The sequence below is a fragment of the Aedes albopictus genome, chromosome 1 (assembly GCF_035046485.1).
Source record: "Aedes albopictus strain Foshan chromosome 1, AalbF5, whole genome shotgun sequence".
In the NCBI taxonomy this organism is placed as follows: domain Eukaryota; kingdom Metazoa; phylum Arthropoda; class Insecta; order Diptera; family Culicidae; genus Aedes; species Aedes albopictus.
This window is the reverse complement of record NC_085136.1, coordinates 302,893,365-302,911,933: the sequence shown is the minus strand read 5'-3', so window position 1 is coordinate 302,911,933 and position 18,569 is coordinate 302,893,365. Positions and strand designations below refer to the sequence as shown.

The following is an 18,569-nucleotide window of genomic DNA, read 5'->3' as shown; positions in this document are numbered from 1 at the left end:
GTGCCACTACCATGCATTATAATGGAGTAAAGTCATATGTGTTGCCAGACAAAAATTATGTGATTTTCACATGTGAAAATTTGGTGGCTTTGTAGCGTGCAATCAAGATGGCGACTCTTCCTCATCTACTGTTGGAAAATTTGGAATTCTCGGAGGAATCATTGGATGTTTTTCGAGGTATGTTGGGCTAAATAGTATACGAAACCATATAAAACTAATTTCTTTTCGTTTTTAGAGTGTGGAATCCAGTTTTACGAATTGGTGACGTATTCGGCGGACGATTTTGAGTCCAGTTTGTGTCAGTGCGACGTAAATTGGAATTGTCCGAAGATTTTTGTGTAAGCGAATGCATGGCGAAAACGTAAGATATTTAAATACTAATAAATCGAATCGACAACTGTAAATCTGTTATTTTTCTATTCGCAGAAGTCAACCATTCTTCAGGCTCTGAGGTCTGATTTACTCGCGGATAAAGAAAACCAACATCCAAATCATCAAGTAACGACGGACAGCCAGCAACTTGAAGACGATGGAATAAGGCAGGAGTAAACCGACCATTTGGAGCAGCCGCCGGTAGAATGCGAGATGGAATTGGTAGTCCAGCAAAGCAAGCGAAAGTAGAGGACGTGACGATTGAACTGACTGTTCCGGGATCGGTGAAAGCTGAGTTCGAACCGAAGGTCGGAGCCGCTCCGATCGATATCGCCAATACGGACAACTTCTAGTCGAGACCGAGATGCCATCGAAATAAGATGGAAACTCAGCAGCCGGACCGCAAGCATCGTTCTATAAACAACAAGTATCACATTCCGAAGAGGAAGACATTTCGGACAATGTCATTTTTTTACATCAAACCTGCTGCTATAAACGTTAACAGATCTTACATAATAAATGATTATACCCTTTTCCTGACAATTTTCCTGAAATCTAAATCAACATGTGAGAAGGGTGAAGCAGCATTTGCTAAGCTTTTCCGTTGCGCGAAAGAGCCGTGATAGGCGTCAGCTTGCAAATGTTGCTTCGCCTTTTTCATTTGTTGGTATAGAAATTATTTTTCTACATTCACCTAACATGTATCATAGTATCATATAAATTTTATCCCAATTTCATATAAGATTTATTATATTTTCATATAAAAAGTATTGTAATGCAGTTTATAATATATAAACAATTTTAATAAGTCTCATTAAAATTTCACATAAAATTCATCGACAGAAGCTAATAATCAATATAGACATTTCACATGAAGTGTAAGAAAAAATCCAATGAATCTAAGCAAAATTACCTATCAAAAAATTATCTGTTTTTCATATGAATGTCATATGGAAAACTACATGGAAAAAAATTATATGTGTTTTCAGATAAATTTTGTGTGAAAACTTGGTTCAGTGTATGCATGATCCGATATGCACACCACCAGTCAGCAGTGTCTATCCGTCCATCACGATATACGTTACGTTCAGGGGGGCTTGAGCGAGCAGATAACTGCGCGAGTGTTGATCTTTCGCGTCTGAGCAAAAGTGAAATTCGGATTCCGTGGCCGCGCGCGCCAACATATTCACAGCCACCAGTGCAGTGTTTGTTCCTCAAAATTGGACAATTATTACGCGAATGGGTTTGTTGTAGCAGAGTGGCGGCAAAAGTGGCACGGTGCGGTACCCCATTTAGATGTAATAGGACGCAAAATTGTTTAACAACTGTGTGAATTCCGCCTTCTATGCATTATCGATCGATCGATCGATCGATGCATGCATTGAAATGCAGTGATTGATCGCAATGATGACGATCACAAACCACTTCATTCAGAGTGCGATTCAGTAGCGATCGGTGTTCCAAGATCGAAGAAACGAAGATCGTTTGTGACATGTAAATTCGTTGTCATAGCTTTTTACGGGACCCCAACAGAGGCAAAGTTCTTGATGTCTGGAAGTCGGATGATTGTGGTAGTGAATGATCGTGCTTTCTGGACCCATGTCACATTGGTAGCTTTGCAATCCGATACATGTATGATGGTTGGCTCAGATGCCTATAGTGCCAAAGCGTAGACGTAAGCAAGAAGTGTCGTGTAGTGACTGCAATCTATTAGTCTCCTAAAAAGTGACAGAATTTCTTATGACAGTAACTTTTTTTACATACCTACCTAATTATAATTGTGATTGCGTTAGTGATCGATGATCTTCGACACATCTTTTCAGCGGAATTCGTGGGGGTTAGTCACCTGGTCGCTCGATCAGCTCGTTCGAGAAACTCGTCTGACTACCTAATACGAATTCCAATCGAAACACCGTCGTGTAACAATAAAACATCAAATTTTATCACCACTTTCGTCCGATCAATGAATATGAGTCGTCATTTGCAATAACCATTGTTTTGCAGCTGAAATAATGCCCAAGGAGACCGAGACGCCCTCAGACGTCGAACAGTGCAAAAACCGCCTACTACGCGAGGATCAACTGCGATCGTAGCAGCTTTCGCAAATATATTACCATACCATACCGTTCGAAGAAGTGTATAGGATCAAGTGAATTCCCAAAATAAAGAGAGAAAGAAAAAAATGAGTCTCAAAACCAGAGGAATCGTGTTTGCGACCTTTTTCGGCAGCTGTCTGATCGTGGGCCTGCTGGTGGCGGCTTTAACCACGGACAACTGGGTGCAGGCCAATCCGAAGCGGTACAACTCGAGCGAATCGCAAGGACGAATCCACTTTGGGCTGTTCAGCGGCCAGAAGCATCTGAATGTGGCGTACGGATGGCGGCGGCATGACGTTGATGGTGAGTGTTTGAGGGGGTGAGGAATGACGACGACGATTGAAGTATGAATGATGATGAATAATGGGTGGGTTTCGTAACCTAATGACAGGGTACGCGAGGTGGAAAGCTGGTAAAATTCGGAAGGAAGGACATTTAAGCGAGATGAAATGATGCGTTCAGACCAGACGATCTAGTTTACTGATATGATTAAGAGAGAATAGTTTTGAAAACCATAATAGATATATGGTTTTAGATAGATTTTTCTTTATGCATTCATCACTTATTTGGAAATTCCATACCCTATCCATATTCGTTTAAATTACGTAAGCACCACTATATATAGTTTCCAATACATTTTTAACTCATTTAACAACAAATGATGAGTTATTTTCTCTTGCATAAACATCCAAATATGGGTTCTATCTTGATCTCAGTCAAACAGTATCAAACAGTTGGCCAGATAGGCCCCGTCAAGAAGGGCACCATCAGACTCAGTGAGGCACCGAGAAGGTCAAAGGTTAGAAGGGGACATGCGGAACTGTGTTCAAGTTTGATCTTGAACTATTTTTTTTGGTGCGTGAAATTAAAATAAAATCTGCAGATTTGTTTAGAGTTTTTTAATGAATATTTAAAATAAATTTAATTTCTTGCAAATGTCATTGTTTCTGGAAATACTCAATCTCTCAGTATACACACTATCTGGTGAATGTTACGAGATAACGTCCAATAATTTTCCGGAAAACCGTTGATATTTTTTCGCAATGACAACAAGCAAATAATATTGTAAAGTTTTTTTTTAATAGAAGAAAACTTTTTTATTAAAATGAATTTGTGCAGTCAAAAAAATGTTGTCGGAATTCCGGAAAGAGTCTATGGTAAAATAAAATAAGAAGCTTGGCAAAGGCAAAAATCAGTAGTAATTGGGGGAGGCTGCTCTTAAGATTTTTTTTTAATCTTACTTACACAGAAAAAAATATGTAATCAAAATTCAGCGAGAAATCATGCACATAAAGGGAATGCTAGAGTTAGTGCACTTTTACATGAGATATAATATAAAATTACATTACCATCGCGTAAATTTCCGCCAACGATCGTGTAAACCATCATGGTCACCAACCGGTTACGCGACTATTAGCGGAAATTTACACGAAAGTAACGTAATTTTACATGATATCTCATGTAAATATGAACTATCTCTAGCATTCCCTTTATGTGCATGATTTTTCGCTGAATTTTACATGAATATTTTTTTCTGTGTAGAACATCTTTCAAACATTTCTCATAAATGATTTTATATTCCCAAGAATTTCATTATTATAAAAATAACCTCATGATACTAACCGCATCCCTATACGAAATGTTCGTGTTTAGAGTTACCCAACAGCCCCCCCCCCACCCCCCCCCCCCCCCCCCAAGACCCAAAATATGTGGAACAAATGTTCAGTATAAAACGCTTTGCGAAGAAAAAATGTTCGGCTGCGCTGCTATTTTCAATACAATTACTCATTACATTACAATTTCTGGCTACGCTACTGACGCTAACCTTAGCCAAAGAGTCCATTACCTCACTGCTCGAAATCGATCAAGTGATTAAGGCCGGACGGGACGGTGGTTGAATCGTCCGCCATTGCTCTGTTGCTAGTAAGATGCAAATCTCAACTTCTACTTCAAATTATTGACTAGAAATTTGATCGTTCATTTGCTCACTTGTGGTGCACAATCGACTTAAGTTTCAGCTACGTTAGTGCAGTGAAAATTGATATTTGCTTCTTCAAAATCGCGAGGCAAATTGTTAGAAAGAGAGGGAAGATAGGAAACATTACACGTCGTCCCGTGCGGCCTTAAACACTCAAGACTTGGCGAATTCCATGTAGGAAGTACAATGAGTGACCAAACTTGACCAAACAGCCTTACAGAGAGCTTAGACTGAACTGTCAGTAAAACAAATATGGCTCAGATGGAGAACTGTGGTAATGAAAAGTGTAATATATATAGCCGCTATCTCACCATCGTATACAAAATAGGGACTGTTCATAAACCACCAAGATCAAATTTTGGTCATGCCCATCCACAGGTGGAGTCACTTTGTAGTTTTGGTATTGAAAGTCGTTCTACGAAGCATCAGCGCATCGGCATAGCAATCGGCGTTAGAAAAACTAAAAATGGCGGGCGCTAAAATATAGTTTCTTCGATCGATCTGAAATTTTGCACAGTTGATATGGGACCAAAATGGAACTCAAAAAGTATACAGGAGTTGGAGTTTTTCCATTTTTTATATTTTCCCATATAAACCATGTACCAGGCTACTGTATATTTGCAGCGATGACTGTTCTTGGATACATGTGAAAAGACCTTAAATTATTTCTTTTTAAATACTTGCATAACACCTGAAAAAAAAATTGAAGCGCATTTGATTCCAAAATTCAAGACAAATCCTATCGGTTCAGTGCCTTTCGGCAATGTATTTTGAACTTTTAGGGAACCTGTAGTATCTTCGCTCAGATAATAATCTGTGATGTTCCTATTATTATGCATCTCAAGAAAAATCAGAATATGGCGATTATCTGCCCCTGGCTTCTGATATGTGCGCGACAGTTACTAATCATAAAAGCATCACTAAATTCTAAAACTATTCTATTCCAATATATGGGGTTTAACGCAAGCACACTCATTTCATTGAGCCACTCCTGCCGTTCACCACAAATACATTCAAAGACATCTGTCACTTCGTGAAACCCTCGTGCTTTTGTTTTGAGCGGGAACGTTTTCTTTTGTTTTGTCTTGCGACTATCACTGCAGCCGTATGCCTTGCGGGCATATGGATAAGATAAGCGCGACAATATTCTGGATTTTAAGCGCAAACAAATGATTTTGCCTCCTGAATGTTCAATGAATTCCAAACATTCCAGGTATTTCCATGTTAAATGCCAAAAGCACTCCCGTTTTTTTTTTCATGCAGTTGATACACGACATTGTAAAATGGGAAAGAGAAAGGGGTGTTCTCAAAGAATTGAAAGCAAAACTTTCCGTTCCCACATATTTCCCGATGGATTTCAGTTCCCGCATTTTTCCCGCATTTCGGCCATACAAGAACAAAGTTGCAGCATGTTAAAGTTGACCATATTGCAAGAAAATTGGCTTTCGTTGCGATTTTTGCTGTATGTACATGTTTGAGGAATCTGCTCGAGGAGCTTTTCGAAGTTTTCTAAGGTGTATTTGAAGTCGAATCTGACGTCGCACATTGGAGTAACAGCGTCCATTAATGGCCAAAAAGTTTTAAAATGTTTTAATGGTTTATACTCTACTATTATGTACGTATTAACGATAAAATTGTGAATTTTGAGATTTAGGATGCATTTTGGATCATAAATAGCTATATTAATCTACGTAAGGGTCAGGAATGATTTCTTATAACCTCTCTAACGGTAATGTTTGTTTCCATTCCCAAAAATATTTTTTTCTTTGAGTACAGAGAACTGAAAATTTTGGAAACAAGAGCCACCTTGTTTCAGAGTAATTTCTATGATCCTTGGGGCGCACACTGTTTCCAAAGGCCCAATTTCGTGATCTTTATAATCGTTTTGTACCTGAAAAGGAGGTTTATTATCTTTGATGAAGTTGTTTGGTATGTTAGAACCCTTCTTTTGAAAGCTGATACAAATATGATTAATCCTCCAGGAAGTGTGAGTGAAATATGATTTTTTCATAAGTGAAGGTAACGTGTTTATGTCTTCAGAAAATTCGTAGGAAATGTCATTATTAGAAAACTTGCTGAGCAACGTTTTGTTGTATCTGTTCAATCTTTAGCGATATAGTCCATTTTTTGTGAACGACCCCTCAAAATCAGCTTATTTGTTGTAATTTTTCTAGATATTCTTGGGAAATACATTTTCATTTTGGGGTTACTTTGATAGTGCCCTGGAAAACAGCAAAACTCAAATTAATCACGGGTTGAAATCTTAGGAGTATGAATATGATGAGAGAAGCCGTGTGGAATATATCAGTTTGAATTTTCATTTTAAAACATGGAAATCTATATATATAAAAATGCAGTGGCATACGTGGGACCGCGCATAACTTGCGAACGAAAGGACCGATTTGGGTCGTCTTAGTTTTGTTCTGTTACCCAAGTAACCACAAGCATTATATCATAACATTAATTCAATCGTATTATAGTTTAGCTAATGCGAGATAACTTTTATTCTACACCTGTCAAGTAATAAAGCGTTTACTCTACATTATGAAAGCATTGAAGCATTATGGGATTTTGTCAGTTTGGTATAGTTCTATAGGGACGTTGTTTAATGCTTCATTGCATTACCATGTTAAAAGCTTTATGGCAATCAATAATGCAAGGATTTATTACTTTATATATGCCTTTACTAATGCTTTCATCGTTGTAAACAGAAAAACCCTCAGTTCGAAAAAATAATCTGTAAAACATTTTTAGAAACACAACCATTCAAAAGAAAAGAAAAAACAAACCCAAATTTTCATGAATTGCTGCGTAGAACTTGGATTATTATGCTCAGATGTTGCTGTTTGAAAATTCAAAATTTTGTATGTTTTTTTTGGTTTCTGCTTGGGACATGAATACAATCAGATGCTGAGGGAACAAAAATTATGTGGGGTTGAGATATTGGTTTCCTTATTTAACATAGTGCCCCGATTTCATAAAAGAAATGATAGAAGTGAGCACGTATGAAAACAATAATAACATAATCAACACAGACTAATTTATATCTTTATATTATCTTCATTTGTGGAATCAATCGATTCTGTAATCGCTTGTTTTCGAATGGATTTGGGAGAGTAAGATAACTGATGGCATTCAGACCCTAGCACAACTTTTTAGAGCTGCTGAAAACTTGGCTGAAAACACAACTCAATAAAGCACGAACTGAGTATACGTTAGGTGCCGGCCAGAGTGGACGCGTCACGCGGCGCGACGCGGCGCAATGCGGCATTTGACAGGTCGCGCGGCGACGCGCGGCAGAACTCCGTTCATTGGAATACAGGGAAAACAATTATAACATGCCAGAGTGCGCGCGGAATGATGCGAAGAGGTAAGCGTTTAGCCGCGCGACGCACGACAAAACAGTGCATGCACTGTTTTTGATGCGGAGGTCACGCGGTTCGCGCGGAGAATTTTGTATTTTTGTGTGGATTTCGTCCGTTTTTACCAAATCATGGCGCTAATTTTACGAAATTGTTTTTCAAATACATTCAAATGTGAATGTTAAAAATATTAACATGAATAATACCACATGTTTATTATCCGGTGGCGTCTCGTAACCTCACTTTTCACCTATTCTACGAATCAAAATCAGTAATTCCTTCAAATTTATGACTAAAGACTTAACGGAAATAATCGAAATCTCTGTCATTCTACACCCATTACAAGCAGAGCTTTCACATTAGGCCTACCCATGTTTCATGCACAAAAAGGGTTGAAGGTAAATTTAGATAAATGGTTCATTTTTAATTTTAGGTTGAGCACAATAATCACATATCTCTTGGAAATTTTTCATCAGATAACTCTAGAAAACTTTTGAAATGTTATGGCTTTAACCTTTTGAAGCCGGATTATTTCGCCGCTGCTGTCGCAACCTCGCTGGTCTCGAACATGGTTGTTATACTCGGTTTCATCGCCGGGGACATATATGACCCTCCGGCTTCAAAGGGTTAAACCGATAGAGAGGAGACAGCTCGCTTTGATTGTGTGCTACTGGTTGTCAAGGCAAACCTGTCACAAACTGTCTCTGCAACCCGAGTTGGAAATAATACATTGATGGTGTGAAGTGATCCAATATCCAAAAAAATCTTATCAAAACTTCTCACCGTTTGTTGTAATTTGAAAGATAAAATAAATCTGGTCAGTTTAATAAAATAGTTATGGTCAGTATTCATGTGCAAAGGTGACGGAAATTATGAAAATTTTTCTGTTTGCTTTACGAACGGACGCGTTGCACCGCGTTCACTGTGGCTATCAAGCCGCGTTGGAAGCCGCGTCAAAAACGCGCCGCACCGCGTCGCGTCGCGTGACGCGTCCACTCTGGCCGCAGCCTTACCTTATGTTGCACATTTTTTCAGGTGCAAAGTACATGGTTGTCGTAGCACAGCGTTAGCGCGTCCGAGTTTCATCGCGGTCCAGTTTCAGCAGTCTAGGTTCAATTCCCGAAACAGAATAAAAAACATCAGAGTGATAGTATCGGAACAGGTATGAGTAGATAAAAATAGACAGAAAAATGAAAAAAAATACTATTTTTCTTTTGTTGACATGATGCCTTAAGTATGCATTCAATACTATTTCATTGCATTAGCTATATGGCACAAGCATTTTATACGCTTTAGCAATCGCCACAGTAAAGCTTGCTTTACATCAACAAGAGTGGCGCCACTTTCGACTTTAAACCTACTTTAATGGTACCGTAAAACGGGGTAACTTTGATCGTTTTTCAGCTAATTTTCCTAATATTTTTCCGTGTAACAGTATTTCTCCTAGTTTTATATTTTTAAAACAAGTACTGGGGTATCAGTTATCAATTGCAATTCAAAGATTCGATAATTTTAAATATGTTGGGTGACTTTGAGTTTTCCATATGAGCGAGAATCAGATTTTCATTTTGGGGTAACTTTGATAGTGCCCTGAAAAACACATCAAATGTTAAAAAATAAGCACAGATTGAAATCATAGAAATATGAACATGATGAGAGAACCCTTGTGGAACATATCAGATAGATTTTTCATATCAAAACATTGATTTTTTACTAAATTCTACATATAAAAATGAGTTTGTGGAGTACTGAGTGAAAAACACAGTGAATTTAGCTATCAAAAATCATTATCTTTGTAAAAATGTATGTTAAACGATACAGCAACGTATGATTACATGTCATTGACGGTTAGTTTTCTCTTTTTGGGTAGTTTTTGAATGTTTTATTAACAAATTTTGAACGACATAGATTTATCTACATTAAATAACAAGGTTGTTGCATACTTTTAGGCGTTTATCAATGTATGGAGATTTATGCCCCAATTTACAAAATTGCTTCCATTTCGTAAAAACACACTTCGTTAAGAGATTCAATGCCAGATTTGGAATCTAATATGATGGATCTACCAAGAATAATTACTCATTCAATGAAAAAATAGTTGAAACGAAGACGTACAGCAGATTGTTTGAAGGGGTTAACAAATGACAAAAATATCAACAATTTTAATTTTTGGCTCAAAAAGATTAATATAAACTCGGGTCAAGTGAAAATACGTTTAAGATGGACTTTCATACTTATAGTTTTGATCTACGTTTGCCTTTTTCTTAACTGGTTGTAGGAATCATAGTCATAAGATAAACTATACAATCCCTGTCGCACTATCAAAGTTACCCGCATTATCAAAGATACCCCGTTTTACGGTACCTAAATGACAAAACTACTTTACATCACATGTCATATAATACACTATAAAGCAAAATTAATGCACTATATGCAGCGTCATGGTTACTTGGGTAGTTTTCACCCAAGGAAGGTTTATGAGGCAAAAAACATGGACAAATTGAGAGTTTTTGAAAATCGATCTTCCTAACATTTTGACCGGGGACTTGGTCTTGGCTAGAAACTTGAAACGTCAAAAAACGCAGTAGGCAAGACAAAGTTTGCCGGTTACAGCTAGTTTCTACACATAAAAGTAAGTTTGTGGAGTGCTGAGTGAAAAACTCAATCAGTTTACTGCCCCCATTCGCATAACAGTCCCATATGAATAGGAAACCCAGCAAAGATGGGACGGTTAAAGTGTCATTAGACTGTTTGGCATTATGCCAAATATTTGCCAATGAAGTCCAACATTTATCCAAGGTTGCTATGATTCACGTTGTGTTGGTCGTTTGTTGGGCTTGTTTGGCCAAATATTTGTCACGTCTAATGGGTCCTTAATGCGAGTGGTGGCAGTTTAGCTATCAAAAATTATTATCTATGTGAAAATATATTCTAGTGGGCTTCGTGGTCGTGCGGTTGGGGGTGTCAGTCTTCTGGTCGTTTCGTAAGCCTCGGAGTGTGGGTTCGATTCTCGCTCCAGTCGGTAAAAACTTCTCGTCAAACGGAAAACTCCTCACTCGACCACTGGGTGTTTCGTGTGTTGCCCGTTAGTGTCCTTATGTTAGTGATCTGTAAGTCTGTGCAACCTCTGATTGAAGACAGTGTATTGTCTTTTTTAACGGTGAATCAACATATGATTACATGCTGCGCATAGTGAGCTCTTTATTTGAGTTGTTTTTTTATAAACAAATTGTGAACACAAAACTTCTACACTCTTAAAAAAATAGAAATTTACACGTGACTTAAACCATCAACGTACGTGAATATTTCATGACTGAATGGCAAAGTTGACTCAGTTTTACATCCAACATGTAAGTTCGAGTTAGTTGCACAAGATGTCAACAAACCCATTGATCAGATACGTTTCACATTTGTCGTCTGAATCATAACTCGGTGATATGGCCAAGATGTATAGTCCATTCTTCTCAATCAGTGGACCAGTGGTCCATTCCAGTTGAATATTTTACATTCATATGTTTTATCTGCCGATTCGGTTCTACCAATTGCTAGCTCGACATTATTTGGTGATAAAAGATGTAAATTTATGTGAAACGGGCCGCTGCACATAAAAGCATCCATGTGAACATACATTTACATGAATTATGCCTAAAGTCTACACTCTACATAAAATTACTAGGGCATTGCATGCATTCAGAAGTTTATCGGTATATGAAAATTTCAGTTCAAATATACAAAATTGATTCCAGTTCATAAAAACACATATCGTTAAAAGATTTAAGATCAAATTTGTATTCTACTATAAAAATAGTCGAAACGAAGTTGTACAGCAGATTGTTTGAAGCGGTTGACGAATGACACAAATATCAAACATTTTTAGTTTTCGCCTCATGAGTTTAAATTTTAATTGAGTATTCTTGTATGTCCGTGAATTCAGATTTATTCTAGAAAAAACATGCCTTTTTTTCAAAATTATACTTAAATTGCTAGTCGAAAAGGTGTAAATTTCAAAATGATCTTTTTTTCGTCTGGTACTTTCTGGTACCCGTTCTCTTACGATTCACAAAGGATGTTCTATATTTTATTGTAGTTTTGTCTAGATCGCTGAATGCTGTAGAATCTGAAAACTTTGTGAATGCTGTAAATGGTTAAAAATTGCCAAAAAACAGTATTTTAAAAACTCTTCTGTAGCAAGAGAGCAAAATAAATGTTACCAGGTGCAGCTTTTTGTTTAAATGATACACCCTTATCAGGACACCTACTTTACATACTCAATTATTTTATACTGTCGATATTTCGATAATTAAAGTATTTCCGATGAGTTGTGAAGCAAACAGTAGAGAAAATCGTCAAATTCAGGCATTTTCTCATAAAAAAAAAATAAAGACAAAAAAGAGTAAATTGATTAAGAAATTCGATCAAAATATTTGATAAAAATTCTTTCAAGAATACCAAATAAGTAATCTATCTTCTATTGATCTCCCTTATTGACATAAAGGTATATTAAGGATTTACTATAAATATTTTCAAGTAAAAGCACAATTACAAAAATAGGAAAAAGTTCAAGAAAATTACATTAAATTCTCTATGGAAAAACAATTTCGGACACAATTATGCTCAAAGATTAAAAATTAATAAGGTTAGCTAAAGGCACGGTAAAGGCTGGGTATGCTGCGCAATTCAGATCCCATTGTGATCCACTAGCCTCTGCCCAGCAACTCATATCCCTACCTCCACGCGGTACCGGCCGGAAACTATGAGCAACCTTAGGGAAGATCGGGTAACCAACCCCGGTGGGAACTTTGGTCGTAGGCTGACAGGGAAGGGGGGGTTTGCTTCGGCAAACCTGAGCGTCTGTTCTCCAGGAGGAGCGGCTCACAACAGCGTCTGATCCCCATGTAAGGGGCGGCTGATCTACGTCCGAGTGCCAGGGAAGGACTCTAAGCTCAACTGTGCACTATGGTCCTCCGGAAAGTAGGGGGTTGGTGTCAGGCCCTACGAGCCAGCCGTAAAAAAACATTGTAACGGAAAATCAGCAACAGAATAATACGAACCGAGACCAACGGCAACGACCCCAGCGAACAAAAAGGACTTGCGATTGGAAACTCGGTACGTGGAACTGCCGATCTCTCAACTTCATTGGGAGCACCCGCATACTCGCCGATCTACTGAAGGACCGCGGGTTCGGCATCGTAGCGCTGCAGGAGGTGTGTTGGACAGGATCCATGGTGCGAACGTTTAGAGGTAATCATACCATCTACCAGAGCTGCGGCAACACACGCGAGCTAGGAACAGCTTTCATCGTGATGGGTGATATGCAGTGGCGCGTGATCGGTTGGTGGCCGATCGACGAAAGAATGTGCAGGTTGAGGATCAAGGGCCGATTCTTCAACTTCAGCATAATAAACGTGCACAGCCCACACTCCGGAAGTACTGATGATGACAAGGACGCATTTTACGCGCAGCTCGAACGCGAGTACGACCGCTGCCCAAGCCACGACGTCAAGATCATCATAGGAGATTTGAACGCTCAGGTAGGCCAGGAGGAGGAATTCAGACCGACGATTGGTAAGTTTAGCGCCCACCAGCAAACGAACGAAAACGGCCTACGACTCATTGATTTCGCCGCCTCCAAAAATATGGCCATACGTAGCACCTTTTTCCAACACAGCCTCCCTTATCGTTACACCTGGAGATCACCACAGCAGACGGAATCTCAAATCGACCACGTTCTGATTGACGGACGGCACTTCTCCGACATTATCGACGTCAGGACCTATCGTGGCGCCAACATCGACTCCGACCACTATCTGGTGATGGTCAAACTGCGCCCAAAACTCTCCGTCATCAACAATGTACGGTACCGGCGACCGCCACGGTACAACCTAGAGCGACTGAAGCAATCGGATGTCGCCTCAGCATACGCGCAGAATCTCGAAGCCGCGTTGCCAGACGAGGGCGAGCTCGATGAGGCCCCTCTAGAGGACTGCTGGAGTACAGTGAAAGCAGCCATCAACGACGCAGCCGAGAGTACCATCGGGTACGTGGAACAGAATCGACGGAACGAATGGTTCGACGAAGAGTGCAGAACGGTTTTGGAGGAGAAGAACGCAGCGAGGGCGGTAATGCTGCAGCAAGGGACTCGACAGAACGTGGAACGTTACAAACAGAAGCGGAAACAGCAGACCCGCCTCTTTCGGGAGAAAAAGCGCCGCCTGGAAGAAGCGGAGTGTGAAGAAATGGAACTGCTGTGCCGTTCCCAAGAAACACGGAAGTTCTATCAGAAGCTCAACGCATCCCGCAACGGCTTCGTGCCGCGAGCCGAAATATGCAGGGATAAAGACGGAGGCCTCTTGACGGACGGACGTGAGGTGATCGAAAGGTGGAAGCAGCACTTCGATCAGCACCTGAACGGCGTGGAGAACGTAGGCACGGGAGCCCACGGCAACGGAAGGAACGACGACGCCAGTGCAGCGGAGGACGGAAATGAACCAACTCCCACGCTGAGGGAAGTTAAGGATGCCATTCACCAGCTCAAAACCAACAAAGCAGCTGGTAAGGATGGTATCGCAGCTGAACTCATCAAGATGGGCCCAGAAAAGTTGGCCACCTGTCTGCATCGGCTGATAGTCAGGATCTGGGAAACCGAACAGCTACCGGAGGAGTGGAAGGAAGGGGTAATCTGTCCCATTCACAAGAAAGGCGACCGTTTGGAATGTGAGAACTTCAGGGCGATCACTATTTTGAATGCTGCCTACAAAGTGCTATCCCAGATCATCTTCCGTCGTCTGTCACCTAAAACAAATGAGTTCGTGGGAAGTTATCAAGCCGGCTTCATCGACGGCCGGTCGACAACGGACCAGATCTTTACCGTACGGCAAATCCTCCAGAAATGCCGTGAATACCAGGTCCCAACGCACCACCTGTTCATCGACTTCAAAGCGGCATACGATAGTATCGACCGCGCAGAGCTATGGAGAATCATGGACGAAAACGGCTTTCCTGGGAAGCTGACTAGACTGATTAAAGCAACGATGGACGGTGTGCAAAACTGCGTAAGGGTTTCGGGTGAACTATCCAGTTCATTCGTATCTCGCCGGGGACTGCGACAAGGTGACGGACTCTCATGTCTACTCTTCAACATCGCGCTGGAAGGTGTGATGCGACGAGCCGGGCTTAACAGCCGGGGAACGATTTTCACAAAATCCGGTCAATTTGTGTGCTTTGCGGACGACATGGACATTATCGCTAGAACATTTGGAACGGTGGCAGAACTGTACACCCGCCTGAAACGCGAAGCAGCAAAGGCCGGACTGGTGGTGAATGCCTCAAAAACAAAGTACATGCTGGTAGGCGGAACCGAACACGACCGGATCCGTCTGGGTAGTAATGTTACGATAGACGGGGATACTTTCGAGGTGGTGGAGGAATTCGTCTACCTCGGATCCTTACTGACGGCTGACAACAACGTGAGCCGTGAAATTCGGAGGCGCATCATCAGCGGAAGTCGGGCCTACTACGGGCTCCAGAAGAAACTGCGGTCGAAAAAGATTCACCCACGCACCAAATGCACCATGTACAAAACGCTAATAAGACCGGTGATCCTCTACGGGCACGAGACATGGACCATGCTCGAGGAGGACCTACAAGCACTCGGAGTTTTCGAACGATCTTCGGCGGTGTGCAGGAGAACGGTGTGTGGCGGAGAAGGATGAACCACGAGCTCGCTGCACTTTACGGCGAACCCAGCATCCAGAAGGTGGCCAAAGCCGGAAGGATACGGTGGGCAGGGCATGTTGCAAGAATGCCGGACAACAACCCTGCAAAGCTGGTGTTTGCAACTGATCCGGTTGGCACAAGAAGGCGTGGAGCGCAAAGAGCACGATGGGCGGACCAGGTGGAGCGTGACTTGGCGAGCATTGGGCGCGACCGAGGATGGAGAGCGGCAGCCACAAACCGAGTATTGTGGCGTACTATTGTTGATTATGTCTTGTCTTAATGATGTTGAACAAATAAATGTATGTATGTAATGTATGTAAGGTTAGCTAAAAAGCATGTTTTGTTCCAGTTGAAATATTGACCAAGAAGAAGCCACAGAAGAAGTTTATAAACACCTGAAATATCAAGTTTTTAGAGTGTGTGTCATTTGGCATGAGGTCGTTTTGGCATAGACATTTGGCATAACGGTTATTTGGCATAATGGACAGCTGGCATAACAAAAAAAAACGTGTATTTCGATTATACCAAATGTCCATTCTGCCTAATGACCGCCATGCCATTAGAATAATTAGGCACAGAAGTCCAATGTCGCGACTGTTCGTGTGCCTGACATCTAGTTTGACGCGCCCTTAGCGTCAGCAGCGGTACTAGATGTATCAAGTAAATGTTGTTTACCAAAACAAAAGATTCTTTACAAGATGAATACTTAGAAACAATCAATAATTACAACTAGACATTAATAAAATTAAATAGGAAAGGTGACTACAGCGCATTGTTATGCCAGATGACCTTATGCTAAATGACCTTAGGTAAAATGACTTATGCCCGCTCCCAAGTTTTTTTTTTTATATTAAGGCGAAACTGGAAGCATTTTCTCACTTTTTGGTTTTTGATTTTTAATTAAATAGCGAAGCAATATTTTCAAAATCGGTTTTCGTGCACATGTAGAGTATGGATCAAGGAATCTTCTGATTTTTTTTTGTGTAGTGGAAAATGTTTTTCGTTTTTGCAGAAACCATTTTTGAACAAAATTGCACAAAAAATGGTTTCTGTAAAAATGGAAAACATTTTCCACCTCAAAAAAATTCAGAAGATACCTTGATCCATACTCTACATGTGCACGAAAACCGATTTTGAAAATATTGCTTCGTTATTTAATTAAAAAAATCAAAAAACCGAAGAATTTGGAAAATGCTTCCAGTTTCGCCTTAAGGACAAATGTCCTAAAATCCCGCTTCAACAGTGCATCAGAACTTCAGACGCACAAATCTCAAAAAGCAAGCTTCAAACAACACTGCATTTTATTATTCTGTTCTTGCGGTTCTTGCTGACTTGTAATAAGGTTGAACAAAAAAGATCAGGTGCGCTGGTTTTGTTTACGAAGAGATTTGTGCGCTCGAAGTCGTGAGTAGGTGCCAAAGTTGGCCATTTTGGGATTCTAACAAGTCTGTCCTTAAGATCGTATAACTAAGAACTATGAAATACACTTACTGCCATTACACATAACCTTATTATTAATACCATTTCGTTTTTCCCCGTTTTCCCAGTGCTTGCCGTTCTCCAGGAGGAACCGGATGTCATGAGCTACTGGTTATGGCTCGGAACGGCCATCGGTACCGGTCTGGGAGCTCTGGGTGGCGCCGTCAGCGCCGTAGCTTCCGTCCTCAAATCTTCATCCGCCTCGAAGAAAACCGGCACCATGGTGGTCCTGTTTGCAGCCAACATCCTGTCCGGTCTCTCGCAGATTCTGTCCTTCGTCTGCTGGATGCTCCAATTTCTCCAGTATCTCACCCATAACGTTCTGGTGGCGGAGGATCGCGACAACAACTGGTACAGCAGTGGGTTGGCATCGCTCAGTACCAGTTTCTATCTGGTAGTGGCCGGCATCGTGATCGTAATTATCAACATCACTCTGCTGATTGTGGCCACCAGAATGGAGAAGCGGGAACGGAACCGGGTACTGGAGGTACCCACTGACGAAAAAACGCAAGGAGCGATCATGCTGTACTGAGAAACCTGTCGTCCGTTGAAACTGATCATCCATACTCCGTTGAACAATGCTGAATTTAGAAAGTAATTTTCTACGAACTCATCGCGCGCGCCGAAGTAACTCAAGTTAGCCATACGTTGGAACTAAAGATGGAATAAATCTTTATTTTATAAATTTAGATCTTAGTGCCTAGGATAAGGACAACGCGTCGAATTGCCAATCGTGAAATCGAACTTGTAATTTTATTTTTGAATTGAAATTCGTCTTTTACCTACTGATTTATGGCTTATACTTAATTGTTTTGAAATACCGAAATTCCTGATAGGTTGGGGTAACTAGCAGCAGAAAATTTTGTAAAACAAAAGCATTAAAGCACAGAGAAATAGTCACACTAAAATCGCTCTCTTTCCACAGAACTATACGCGGCTATACCGTGATTCTACGATGTCCTTGGCAAGCACTGACATACAGATTGGCGCCCACCATACTGGACCAATATTATAGTTCTTAAGGTAGTTTTTTTTATCTGTAATAACAGCTCTAGGCTGTAAATCTCGGGAACCACGCTTCTCTTCGCTTCCGAAAGGAAAACTCACATTGTGTGAGTTTGTCGGCTGTGGGATTTGATCCCAAATTTTCGGCGTGAAAAGCATACGCTCTAATCGCTACACCAGGTGCGCTTCACTTTTCGTAGTAGTGAATTGCTAAGCTAATGGGTATGATGGGAGAAGATTTTCAGTAATTAATACAGCAACCAATGCGATAATTTCTGAACCCAAGATCTACTGCATAAGAATCAGAAGCGGTAGCCATCAGACGTGCAAGCCCGTCCATAAGACAGATGACAGACTAAGCAGAAAAACAAAAGTAAGAACTAAGCATTAAAATGAACAAAAGAAAGAAAATGAAAACTATCAAGAGACATAGAAAGATGAGACTAAAATACCGGAAAAAAACACAATCATGATTCGTTTTTTTTGTCTCTTGCCGCTTGCGTGTCTTTACCTCTATCAGTAACTCAAATCATGTAAAATATCTGAATGAGATTTCACTAC

The 18,569-nt window shown here is 40.5% G+C and overlaps 1 protein-coding gene across 6 annotated transcripts; it reads left to right on the top strand.

The window, feature by feature from the left end:
• Nucleotides 1–1,422: 1,422 nt before the first annotated feature.
• Nucleotides 1,423–17,792, top strand: LOC109416357 (uncharacterized). Of its 6 annotated transcripts, none has more exons than XM_029874337.2 (3): nt 1,423–1,650; nt 2,377–2,771; nt 17,072–17,792. In XM_029874337.2, exons 2-3 carry the CDS (start codon nt 2,555–2,557, stop codon nt 17,533–17,535), a joined length of 681 nt encoding a protein of 226 aa, XP_029730197.1. In that variant the 5' UTR covers nt 1,423–1,650; nt 2,377–2,554; the 3' UTR covers nt 17,536–17,792. The 6 variants fall into 6 exon arrangements, with proteins under 6 accessions (XP_029730197.1, XP_029730199.1, XP_029730201.1 ...); XM_029874339.2 differs by having other exon boundaries at nt 1,423–1,670; XM_029874341.2 differs by lacking the exon at nt 1,423–1,650 and adding an exon at nt 1,910–2,047.
• The last annotated feature ends 777 nt before the right edge of the window (nt 17,793–18,569 follow it).